This window comes from Ciona robusta, chromosome 1 (genome assembly GCF_009617815.1).
Source record: "Ciona robusta chromosome 1, ASM961781v2".
Lineage (NCBI taxonomy): Eukaryota > Metazoa > Chordata > Ascidiacea > Phlebobranchia > Cionidae > Ciona > Ciona robusta.
This window is the reverse complement of record NC_143235.1, coordinates 15,663,023-15,676,808: the sequence shown is the minus strand read 5'-3', so window position 1 is coordinate 15,676,808 and position 13,786 is coordinate 15,663,023. Positions and strand designations below refer to the sequence as shown.

The following is a 13,786-nucleotide window of genomic DNA, read 5'->3' as shown; positions in this document are numbered from 1 at the left end:
TGATATAAATACCAACAGATTTATCACAAACATGATATAAATATCAACAGATTTGTCACAAACATGATATAAATACCAACAGATTTGTCACAAACATGATATAAATAACAACAGATTTGTCACAAACATGATACAAATACCAACAGATTTGTCACAAACATGATATAAATATCAACAGATTCGTCACAAACATGATATAAATACCAACAGATTCGTCACAAATATGATATAAATACCAACAGATTTGTCACAAACATGATATAAATATCAACAGATTCGTCACAAACATGATATAAATAACAACAGATTTGTCACAAACATGATATAAATACCAACAGATTTGTCACAAACATGATATAAATACCAACAGATTTGTCACAAACATGATATAAATACCAACAGATTTGTCACAAACATGATATAAATACCAACAGATTTGTCACAAATATGATATAAATAAGAACCTGATTTCCAAGTAATCGGCATCACAAACTCCCTCAGAGTTGGGAGATTCCAAACTAAAGTCACTGAAGTTTACCTTGGAATAAATGGGTGTTGTGGGTTTGTATATATAATGTGTTGTATTATATGAACTTACTCGTATTTGCAGAGATGTTTGAACTGTTACAACCCAAACACAATCTCGCATATCGTCGTAGTTGGACGGATAGTTGGGCGACGTTATATAACCTTGGTTGGCTGTTACAAGCCCGCCACACGCTGTGTACAAACATTGATGATGTCACAAAACATAGGTGACATCACAAAACATTGGTGACATCACAATACCTGTAGTAGCGTTAACAGTTGAATAAGCCGCTGCAAATCCGTCGTTGTTTATAGTTTGACCAGCGCTGAAGAAGATGGTCACTTTGTAACTTGTTGATAAAATGTCTGGGGGGGAAGTTGTCCCGCAGTACCTATATATTATGATGTTAGAAGCTTTATTATGATTTGTCTTTGTATTATATATTAGGTGAAATATAAACAAAACCTTCCAAGTGAAACTTGATCATCGAAAACTTCGACAAAATCCCCACAAACACCATCATCGTTGGGTTGTTCCAAAGCAAACGATAAGAAACGAAGATTGACCAATAATGTTGGGTGTACGGATATATAGTAGCTACAGTTCGCACCATGGGGGTAAGGGGTTGGGTGGTCAGGACTTTGGATGGAACCTGAGGGGGTGGTGTAAAGTCCGCCACAACCTGGGGAGAGAGTGTTAAAAGTTTTCGTTGTTGCCGTCATTATTTAACCAAGCTTTATGTTATATGACCTGTATATTCTGTTGTATATGTTGCATGGAACCCCCCTCCTCCAGTATGAGCGTCACTGGCAAAATGAATCCACATATAGTTGTGTGATGACATTATAGGAGCAGGTATAGTAGTTCCGCATATCTTCGATAATAATGGAGCGTCAGTGGTTGAACCATCGCGTACCTGCAACATAATAATAACAAACATTTATATGCAACTACAGATATATGAATATTACCTAAAAACTTGAAAACATGAGTATTATGAGAATATAAACAACTATGATATCACAATTAACAACTATGATGTCACAATCACCTCTATATAATCATAATTACAATCTGCTTCTTCTTCTATTTCAACATCATCAAACATTAACATTATAAAGTTGCCCGGTTCTTGACGGATTTCATAAAAACAATCTTTGTTGGCTGGGTAAGTTAGGGGGTAGTAGGGTGATTGTAGCTGACCGTTTGGTGCTGTGATAAAAAACAAGTTAACATGTATATTGTTGATACAACAAGTTACCATGTATATTGTTGATACAACAAGTTACCATGTATATTGTTGATACAACAAGTTACCATGTATATTATTGATACAACGAGTTACCATGTATATTATTGATACAACAAGTTACCATGTATATTGTTGATACACCAAGTTACCATGTATATTGTTGATACAACAAGTTACCATGTATATTGTTGATACAACAAGTTACCATGTATATTGTTGATACAAGAAGTTACCATGTATATTGTTGATACAACAAGTTACCATGTATATTGTTGATACAACAAGTTACCATGTATATTGTTGATACAACAAGTTACCATGTATATTATTGATACAACAAGTTACCATGTATATTATTGATACAACAAGTTACCATGTATATTATTGATACAACAAGTTACCATGTATATTGTTGATACACCAAGTTATCATGTATATTGTTGATACAACAAGTTACCATGTATATTATTGATACAACAAGTTACCATGTATATTATTGATACACCAAGTTACCATGTATACTGTTGATACAACAAGTTACTATGTATATTATTGGTACAACAAGTTACCATGTATATTATTGATGCAACAAGTTACCATGTATATTATTGATACAACAAGCTACCATGTATATTATTGATACAACAAGTACCCATGTATATTGTTGATACAACAAGTTACCATGTATATTATTGATACAACAAGTTACCATGTATATTATTGATACAACAAGTTACCATGTATATTATTGATACAACAAGTTACCATGCATATTGTTGATACAACAAGTTACCATGTATATTGTTGATACAACAAGTTACCATGTATATTGTTGATACAACAAGTTACCATGTATATTATTGATACAACAAGTTACCATGTATATGATTGATACAACAAGTTACCATGTATATTATTGATACAACAAGTTACCATGCATATTGTTGATACAACAAGTTACCATGTATATTATTGATACAACAAGTTACCATGTATATTGTTGATACAACAAGTTACCATGTATATTATTGATACAACAAGTTACCATGCATATTGTTGATACAACAAGTTACCATGTATATTGTTGATACAACAAGTTACCATGTATATTGTTGATACAATAAGTTACCATGTATATTATTGATACAACAAGTTACCATGCATATTGTTGATACAACAAGTTACCATGTATATTGTTGATACAACAAGTTACCATGTATATTGTTGATACACCAAGTTACCATGTATATTGTTGATACAACAAGTTACCATGTATATTGTTGATACAACAAGTTACCATGTATATTGTTGATACAACAAGTTACCATGTATATTATTGATACACCAAGTTACCATGTATATTGTTGATACAACAAGTTACCATGTATATTATTGATACAACAAGTTACCATGTATATTGTTGATACAACAAGTTACCATGTATATTATTAATACAACAAGTTACCATGTATATTATTGATGCAACAAGTTACCATGTATATTGTTGATACAACAAGTTACCATGTATATTGTTGATACAACAAGTTTCCATGTATATTGTTGATACAACAAGTTACCATGTATATTGTTGATACACCAAGTTACCATGTATATTGTTGATACAACAAGTTACCATGTATATTGTTGATACAACAAGTTACCATGTATATTGTTGATACAACAAGTTACCATGTATATTGTTGATACAACAAGTTACCATGTATATTGTTGATACAACAAGTTACCATGTATATTGTTGATACAACAAGTTACCATGTATATTGTTGATACAACAAGTTACCATGTATATTGTTGATACAACAAGTTACCATGTATATTGTTGATACAACAAGTTACCATGTATATTATTGATACAACAAGTTACCATGTATATTGTTGATACAACAAGTTTTCATGTATATTGTTGATACAACAAGTTACCATGTATATTATTGATACAACAAGTTACCATGCATATTGTTGATACAACAAGTTACCATGTATATTGTTGATACACCAAGTTACCATGTATATTATTGATACAACAAGTTACCATGTATATTGTTGATACAACATTGATACAACAAGTTACCATGTATATTATTGATACAACAAGTTACCATGTATATTGTTGATACAACAAGTTACCATGTACATTATTGATACAACAAGTTACCATGTATATTGTTGATACAACAAGTTACCATGTATATTGTTGATACAACAAGTTACCATGTATATTGTTGATACACCAAGTTACCATGTATATTGTTGGTACAACAAGATACCATGTATATTATTGATACACCAAGTTACCATGTATATTGTTGATACAACAAGTTATCATGTATATTGTTGATACACCAAGTTACCATGTATATTGTTGATACAACAAGTTACCATGTATATTATTGATACAACAAGTTACCATGTATATTGTTGATACACCAAGTTACCATGTATATTATTGATACAACAAGTTACCATGTATAATGTTGATACAACAAGTTACCATGTATATTGTTGATACAACAAGTTACCATGTATATTGTTGATACACCAAATTACCATGTATATTATTGATACACCAAGTTACCATGTATATTATTGATACAACAAGTTACCATGTATATTGTTGATACAACAAGTTACCATGTATATTATTGATACAACAACTTACCATGTATAATGTTGATACAACAAGTTACCATGTATATTATTGATACACCAAGTTACCATGTATATTATTGATACAACAAGTTACCATGTATATTATTGATACAACAAGTTACCATGTATATTGTTGATACACCAAGTTACCATGTATATTATTGATACAACAAGTTACCATGTATATTGTTGATACACCAAGTTACCATGTATATTATTGATACAACAAGTTACCATGTATAATGTTGATACAACAAGTTACCATGTATATTGTTGATACAACAAGTTACCATGTATATTGTTGATACAACAAGTTACCATGTATATTGTTGATACACCAAGTTACCATGTATATTATTGATACACCAAGTTACCATGTATAATATTGATACAACAAGTTACCATGTATATTGTTGATACAACAAGTTACCATGTATAGTGTTGATACAACAAGTTACCATGTATATTGTTGATACAACAAGTTACCATGTATATTGTTGATACAACAAGTTACCATGTATATTACTGATACAACAAGTTTTCATGTATATTGTTGATACAACAAGTTACCATGTATATTATTGATACAACAAGTTACCATGTATATTGTTGATACAACAAGTTACCATGTATATTGCTGATACAACAAGTTACCATGTATATTGTTGATACAACAAGTTACCATGTATATTGTTGATACAACAAGTTACCATGTATATTATTGATACAACAAGTTTTCATGTATATTGTTGATACAACAAGTTACCATGTATATTGTTGATACAACAAGTTACCATGTATATTATTGATACAACAAGTTACCATGTATATTATTGATACAACAAGTTACCATGTATATTGTTGATACAACAAGTTACCATGTATATTGTTGATACAACAAGTTACCATGTATATTGTTGATACAACAAGTTACCATGTATATTGTTGATACAACAAGTTACCATGTATATTGTTGATACAACAAGTTACCATGTATATTATTGATGCAACAAGTTACCATGTATATTATTGATACACCAAGTTACCATGTATATTATTGATACAACAAGTACCCATGTATATTGTTGATACAACAAGTTACCATGTATATTATTGATACACCAAGTTACCATGTATATTGTTGATACAACAAGTTACCATGTATATTGTTGGTACAACAAGTTACCATGCATTTTGTTGATACAACAAGTTACCATGTATATTATTGATACAACAAGTTACCATGTATATTGTTGATACAACAAGTTACCATTTATATTGTTGATACAACAAGTTACCATGTATATTATTGATACACCAAGTTACCATGTATATTGTTGATACAACAAGTTACCATGTATATTGTTGATACAACAAGTTACCATGTATATTATTGATACACCAAGTTACCATGTATATTGTTGATACAACAAGTTACCATGTATATTGTTGATACAACAAGTTACCATGTATATTGTTGATACAACAAGTTACCATGTATATTGTTGGTACAACAAGTTACCATGTATATTGTTGATACACCAAGTTACCATGTATATTGTTGATACAACAAGTTACCATGTATATTGTTGATACACCAAGTTACCATGTATATTATTGATACAACAAGTTACCATGTATATTATTAATACAACAAGTTACCATGTATATTGTTGATACACCAAGTTACCATGTATATTGTTGATACAACAAGTTACCATGTATATACCTGTATACATCCCCCCACAAGCCACGGTGTAGGTAGCCCGGAACCCACTTCCCCCTTGAGCTTCGTCCGAACGAAATTTCATCCATAAATCATTAGTTGTCGAAGTAAAGGGTGGGGGGGTCGTTTGTCCGCAGAATCGGCCAACTAATAACGAGTTCTCATCCGATCCATCTCGTAACTATAATTGTGGGGGGTTGACATCAACAAATAAATTACAATGATAAACATCTCGTAACTATGAACGAATGAAACTTGTTTATGAATTGTAACTTCTGCACTAAAGGCAGGCGAATGAATTACATTAATAAGCCGCTGCACTGTAAGGCAGCAAGAATAATTTATGTGTGTGCATTTAGCAGCAAAGGCGTAAAGTTATGGGTAAAAACCACTTGAGTAAAAATGTCACCAACCTCCAAATAATCCCACGAGCATTCTTCATGATCCTCAATATCCATGTTTGTTATTATAAACAATATTTTCCCACCAACCCCTATGTGGATCTGGTAGTAACATTCTTGGTTTCTTAGGTATAGGTTGGGGTAGTTGGGGGAGATAATGACCCCATCCTCATCGTCATGGTAACCCCCACACCCAGAAATACCAACGGGTTGTTGTGACCATGTGATATGGAAACCTGCGTCGCTAACGTATGGATCTGTGTGAAAATAAATCCACACACCGGGGGCAGTTGAGAGTAGTGGTGGTGGTGATAGAGAGCTACAATAACGAGCGAGGATCAGATTCGTTTCCAACAATCCGTTCCGTATCTGTGGGGACATAGAAATATCATATTACATAGACATATTATTAATTATCAAAGCTGATGACTGTAGGCTAAGAATTTGAGATTCAATCATGTTTTGCAGTTTCTGTTGTAAAATATTCATTTAAATTAAGTTCCAACCTCCAGAAAATCAAAGGTACAATTATCGTGTGTTTCCAACGCAAGAGTTCCAAACATAAGTTGAACAACGAACCCCGCAGCAACTTCTATCGTCCAATAACAATCCCTGTTAGGGGGGTAGTTGCCGGGGTAACCGGGTGACTTTATATCCCCGTATGTTTCGTGGGTGATCGATTCTCCGCAAACTAGCGGAGAAAACATAGACATCATATATAAACATAGACATCATATATAAACATAGACATCATATATAAACATAGACATCGTATAAACACCTGGGTCCCCAGTCTGCCAGACAACTTGAAATCCTTTGTAATTATTTTGGGCGTTTGAAACAAACCAGAAATAGAGAAGGTTGTGGGTTGAAGTGAGTGGATCCCCCGGTACCGTGGTGTCGCAGTATTTGCCTGAGGGTGTATTATTAATATATATCATGAATATATGAACGTAGTTCACCTATCTGATGCGCCGATGCAGAACTTCCATCGTGGATTTGTAGAAAATCATAAACACAGTCAGGGTGAGGTTCAAGTTCAAATATGGGGAACGTAGCTTCGATAACCTGTGTGTGAGTGAAGCTGTTATTGTGGCTGATTGATTTAAACAATCCATTAGTGACCACAACCCCTAACTCCCCTGTCCCCCCTTATATACAACCCCTAACTCCCCTATATAACTCCCTGTACCCACCTTCCCGGCTGCCACTTGAACGACCCATGCGCAATTAGAACTCGAAGGGTAAGTTTGTCCAATCATGGCAGGAAAACTAAACGAACCTGAGTCTTGAACATAATAAGCCCCGCAACCTATAATGACAACCATTATAATATGAAGTTAATCATATAAACCTAACTAACCCGATTCATCGATCTCACAATTAGTTCCACCATAATTATTGGAGCATTTGCAATAATACTCCCCAACCCCATCTATACAAGTACCCCCATTGTTGCATGGCTGGGTCAAACAATCATCGATATTGACATCACAATTAACGCCGCTCCATCCAATGTTACAAACGCAAAATTCAACTTTATCCTGGTTTTCCTGAAAATCAAATGAACATAACATTTATTTCTTAAAATACGATGGATATTTTATTAAAACAACGAAGAAAAAGAAATTATCAAAAAAACAACAATGGTAACAAATATTCAAGGAGAGATAAAGTACGGCTGATAAACGCAACGGACAATCAAAGAACTGGTTACCTGACATTGGCCATTAACACAAACATCTGCGCATGTATCACCTTGTACACACCCCCCTACCCCAACACCATTCCCCAGAAAACCATCGGGGCACGTGCATGTTACTATGTTACCTACAGCTGTGGAAATATTATTCTATGAGATAATTGTTTGTGATGTTCCAATGTTTCACTTTCATACAGCGAGAGTCGGATGTCGTTAAAAAGCCTGTTAATGTCTCGCTGTGCGGCAGATAAAACGTCGAAACTTTAAGATCACTATAACAAACAATTACCAGAAGAACTCACGCATGCTTAATACACCCGGCAACAAATATTACAACGTTACTTTAATACCTGGATTGACTGTACATGTGGCTATGACATCACAACCACCATTGTTGACCTCACAAGCATTCATGACATCACAAACCCTCCCATCACCAGTGTAACCTGTGTGTAAAGTATATTATAACACATAGTGTGCTACAACTAAAGTTAGTGGGTTAACATGGTTACCATGTTCAACATCTGACCAACATTTGATGTGTTTACCATCCAATCAAACTAAAACTTTGGCATTACGAAATTAACACGACAACTAGTTTATAATACCCCCAACAACCCCACCTGATGGACACGGCCCGCACGTGTTTGAACCTGCCGTGTTAATACACACCACTAGAGGAGCTTGTGAGCAACCACCGTTGCTCGATGAACATTCATCGATATCGCTGCAAGCCCAACCATTGCCAATGTACCCTGCGGTGGGTTGGGTTATAATATGATGATACTGGTACAGCACATAAGCCACCTGTAGGGCAACCACCACATGTATAAGAACCAGGTTTGTTGAAACATTGAACTTCAGGATTCTTAGAACACGGTTTTTCTTGACACTCATTCACGTCGTTGTTGCAAGTTTGGTCATCGTTCGACGTTGCCCACCCATCCTGGGATGAATGATGACTTTATTATATCTTTGGTAGTAAAGAATAAAGAATAGGTGATATGAAAACAAAATTCAGTGGCAAAACAACAGTATAGGTAGAAAAACTACCGGAAGAAATTGTCAAACAAAACACGTGGTTGTTAAATACAAAACAAACATAATTATAATGTACCATCTTACCTCGCATATGCACGAAAACATGGGTGTACCAACTTGCCCCCGATGCCCGTCCACGCACAAACCATGACCACATTTAAACTCATCGTCCAAACAATCGTTGTAACTCGATTCACAGAATCTTCCACTATATTCAGGATCGCAATCACACCTGGGGGGGGGGTGAAGGTGTTTGTGTATTAATATAATATGTTTGTGTATTAATATAATATGTTTATATATTAATATAATATGTTTGTGTATTAATATAATATGTTTTGTGTATTATTATAATATGTTTGTGTAATAATATAATGTTGAGAATTTCTTTAATTAGTGACCAGGGCACAAAAAGGTTATTTTAATTTTAATAAACTTTTGCAAAAAATAAATAATTCTACGGTAGGTAATCTATTAGAGGTTTAGCAAACATAACTATTGAGTGAATATAATGAATTAACATAAACACAAACTCACCTAAAATCGCCGACAAGGTTAACGCACTTGCCGCCATTTTTACATCCCATCCCATTGTTAACAAACAATGAGCATTCATCAACATCTACTTCACAATCGTGACCCTGTACAATATTTTAATTACCCTTCGAAATTCACGGTGGCATAATTACCTGCCAATCATTATATGTGGGTTGTACATTAACATAACGTGTCCCGCAATCGGTGGCAACACGAAAACTTTAACGACCAGTTTAATATGTCTACTGCCGTCGTTAATATAAACTTTGGGCGTATAACCTTTCAACACTGTAAACCAGAACCACTTTGCTGGCAAACGATATTTAGTCGGTAAACATGGGTAATTCCCCTTACCTGATAAAGCTCATTACACTGGCAAAAGTAGTCGTCGTACAAATCAACACACGAGGCGCCATTGCGACACGGATTACTGGAACAATCATCTTTTAAGGATACCTAGGGGGTTATGTTAAAGTGTAAGCACATGTTATACAATCAAGTATAAATAAACACAAGCTACACAGCGGCTCACCTCTTCCATTGCTTGTACGGTGGCTACCAAGTCTCCAACCTAATAATTGGTAAAAATATAGACGTTATTTATCCTCACATGATGGAGTCGTTATAACATGGGTGTTCTGTTTCATACACCTTGTGCCTGCTTACAAGTTACCATGTATGTAACTTGTTTATCTTAGCATGGCGGGGCAACCACAGTCGTTATAACACGGGTGTTCTGTTTCATACACCTCGTGCTCGCTTACAAGTTACCATGTATGTAACTTGTTTATCCTCGCATGGCGGGGCAACGGCAGTCGTTATAACACGGGTGTTCTGTTTCATACACCTTGTGCCTGCTTACGAGTTACCACGTATGTAACTTATTTATTCTCGCATGGTCGGGCAACGACAGTCGTTATAACACGGGTGTTCTGTTTCATACACCTCGTGCTCGCTTACAAGTTACCACGTATGTAACTTATTTATTCTCGCATGGTCGGGCAACGACAGTCGTTATAACACGGGTGTTCTGTTTCATACACCTCGTGCTCGCTTACAAGTTACCACGTATGTAACTTGTTTATCTTAGCATGGCGGGGCAACCACAGTCGTTATAACACGGGTGTTCTGTTTCATACACCTCGTGCTCGCTTACAAGTTACCACGTATGTAACTTATTTATTCTCGCATGGTCGGGCAACGACAGTCGTTATAACACGGGTGTTCTGTTTCATACACCTCGTGCCTGTTTACCAGTTACCTCGTATGTAACTTATTTATCCTCGCATGGCGGGCAACGACAGTCGTTATAACACAGGTGTTCTGTTTCATACGCCTCATGTCCACCTACAAGTTACCATGTATGTAACTCAGTGGGTGATTGTTTTTATGTTTGCCTGATAATTTTTACAACCCATTAGTGACCACTTGGTTGAAGCAATTACCGTTAAGCGTCTTGCCCAAGGACTCATACGCGCACATTAGTAGCAGCATCGAGCCTTGAACCCATTACCCCACCTCCTACAGTATTGCGCGCTACCCAACAATGTCAAACGCTCACCGTTGTTTCTAACTTTGTCATAGTTTGTTGTTGCTCTTCCAAACTTTGTTTTAACTCCCCAATCAACTTTGTGTTATTATCGATTTGATTGACAGCTCCAGGTGACATCCCGCCATTTTGTTTAATGTCGGTTATATCAAGCTGATTCTGCGTCACCTGTGACGTATCAATGACGTAATATATCGGTGACGTGGTAAACTTCATTATGGCGCACCTGTGTCGTAACCACATCTAGATCCTTATCGTTAATATTCACCCGCCCCTGTTTAGTTTTGAAAGAAATATTAAATCCTCCGCCAGCCTCGAAGAATAGATGTCCATTGTTCGTGTACATTCGAGATCTAAAGTATATTATTACGTCATAATAAACATTTAAATGGGTTAATTCTTACTGTTCGGTTGAAACTCTTGAATCCACTATGACGTCATCATCGTCGCTACAACCGCTATAAACAGCGAGAAACAAAATAAAAACAATCGACTTCATTACGGAAGAGTTGGGTCGAAAGTGGTTGTTGCACGAAATATATGTGTGTTATATCTCGGTGCTAAGTGGTACAACAAACAAATAAAACGTCTGGTTTATGAGATGCTCGCGTGGTACGGGCTATGTGATGTCATAATACCTTTGTCTATTATCCTTGTTACGACATAATTACCATGAAACAGCATTGTGACGTCACAGTGCTGTTTGTGTTGGACAAACAACACGTGGTTTCTACGAGGGGGAATCCCCTCTCTGTCATTATTACGTATGATGACGTATAATATCGATTATTATTCACCATCCAAGGTTATATACGATATCTATTTGGTTTTATCCGCTTGGTGGCGACATCAATCCTCAACTACAATTGGTATTATGACGTAGTTCGTGTCTTAAGTTACGTCACAAGTCACACAACAAAGAATTTATTATGAGCAAATAAACGAACTAATATGACGCAACAATAACTAACAATTTATCACGTGATCGTTTTATTTATTTTGTTTGTTATGTCATAACCACTTGGTGCTTAAAAGGGAGCTTATGACGTATTAATGAACTTTAATTATTAAAACAATCTTGCTTATCGTGCTGTGTTACGTCATAATACATGCATTAGCAATTACTTTGTTTTGTCATAATATGAATTATGTAATTATCGTGACGTTGTTTGTTTTAAAAACCCATTTATTATTACGTCATAATACTTTAGATGGTTGTGTATGTTACGTCATAATGTTAATTGTTGAATAAAAATGAAGAAACAAAGCCATGAAGAAGGCGGTTTGTTATAAAACATTGTTGAAGGGATGGAATTAATTATGTTGTTAACGTTTGAATTATTGATGTAACAAGGACGACAAGTGAGCGCAAATCAGATTTCGTTTACTTTCCTTCTAACCCTCCTAACCACTGCTTATTTCGCATTTTGTACAATCGAAGTTTCGTGGGTCGTTGCTGGTGGAACAATGGGCAAGGTAGGTAGGAGTGGGGTTGAGTTGGGGGTTTGGGGGGTTGAGGGGGGAATATAGGGGGTTACAAGCGGTTTTTGTATAAATAACTCGTTGTTTGTCTGCCAGGTGTAATAACCACGCTTTTATCAATTAAAAGTAAAATGTGTTTAAAAGTAAGCGTGTTTTAACGACTGTCGTTTTATCGCTATAGGCCGGTTTAGTTTTAAATATTACTCAACTTTTCAAATAAAATCTTCTTCTTTTATTTTTCACAGATAATTTTATTCGAAGACGTTGAATTCGGGGGAAAAAAGTTGGAATTGGAAACCTCAGTGTCGGACTTGAACGTCCACGGTTTCAATGATATTGTGTCGTCGATTATTGTCGAAAGTGGAACGTAAGTCGTTATGACGTAATAATATATGTTTGTCAAGCGTTTATAACGCAGTTATAACTGTTAAAGAGTCTATGGGCAAACCAATTGTTGGCTTTTGTCAATCGGTATCATTTATTATTAAAACAAGAAGTCGTGCTTGCTAGCGACGTCTACCGGACATAAGTTTACAACATAAATAACAGTTTTTTAATTTTTAATAATCTTTGTTGTTTTTTATTCAAAGAAACAAATGTATTATTTTTACAGTTGGTTCGTTTTCGACGACGAAGGGTTCAGCGGTCCGTCATATAAGCTTACCCCGGGGAAGTACCCTAACCCGGGATCATGGGGCGGCAACGACGACGAATTGTCATCGGTGAAACAACAATGATTTTTACGTCACAATAAATGTGAAAATAAAGAAGCTTTTGTTGCGTCATAATGCGATTGTAATTATGTTGCGTCACGCGATTGTAATTAATATCGATTGTTACGTCATACTTGATGACTGTAAGCCGCGATTATCGTCGTCGTCGCTAGTTGGCGCCGTA

The 13,786-nt window shown here is 35.3% G+C and overlaps 2 protein-coding genes across 3 annotated transcripts in view; one reads left to right on the top strand and one right to left on the bottom strand.

The window, feature by feature from the left end:
• The window catches only part of LOC149743751 (cubilin-like), a 35,778-nt gene extending 23,197 nt beyond the window's left edge, over positions 1-12,581 (bottom strand). The window contains exons 1-24 of one of the 2 annotated variants that reach the window (XM_089881423.1): positions 11,812-12,581; positions 11,634-11,760; positions 11,420-11,575; positions 10,391-10,429; positions 10,213-10,314; positions 9,859-9,962; positions 9,406-9,553; positions 9,088-9,226; positions 8,904-9,035; positions 8,631-8,726; positions 8,296-8,414; positions 7,942-8,131; positions 7,775-7,890; positions 7,541-7,646; positions 7,360-7,491; positions 7,085-7,269; positions 6,591-6,947; positions 6,181-6,358; positions 1,581-1,741; positions 1,280-1,445; positions 995-1,211; positions 790-920; positions 599-720; positions 465-538 (exon numbers count right to left, since the gene is read on the bottom strand). In XM_089881423.1, the coding sequence (XP_089737549.1) occupies positions 465-538; positions 599-720; positions 790-920; positions 995-1,211; positions 1,280-1,445; positions 1,581-1,741; positions 6,181-6,358; positions 6,591-6,947; positions 7,085-7,269; positions 7,360-7,491; positions 7,541-7,646; positions 7,775-7,890; positions 7,942-8,131; positions 8,296-8,414; positions 8,631-8,726; positions 8,904-9,035; positions 9,088-9,226; positions 9,406-9,553; positions 9,859-9,962; positions 10,213-10,314; positions 10,391-10,429; positions 11,420-11,575; positions 11,634-11,760; positions 11,812-11,906 (3,392 nt within the window). In that variant the 5' untranslated portion in view covers positions 11,907-12,581. The other variant, XM_089881432.1, reaches the window with a different exon arrangement.
• Positions 12,582-12,714: 133 nt separating this feature from the next.
• Positions 12,715-13,677, top strand: LOC149743750 (beta/gamma-crystallin). Its single transcript, XM_089881852.1, has 3 exons — positions 12,715-12,883; positions 13,135-13,256; positions 13,503-13,677. Exons 1-3 carry the CDS (start codon positions 12,875-12,877, stop codon positions 13,624-13,626), a joined length of 255 nt encoding a protein of 84 aa, XP_089737978.1. The 5' UTR covers positions 12,715-12,874; the 3' UTR covers positions 13,627-13,677.
• Positions 13,678-13,786: the final 109 nt, after the last annotated feature.

Coding starts and splice junctions, on each gene's coding strand:
- LOC149743750 (XM_089881852.1), top strand. Junction 13,257..13,502: donor ATTATTGTCGAAAGTGGAAC/GTAAGTCGTTAT, acceptor TTATTTTTACAG/TTGGTTCGTTTTCGACGACG.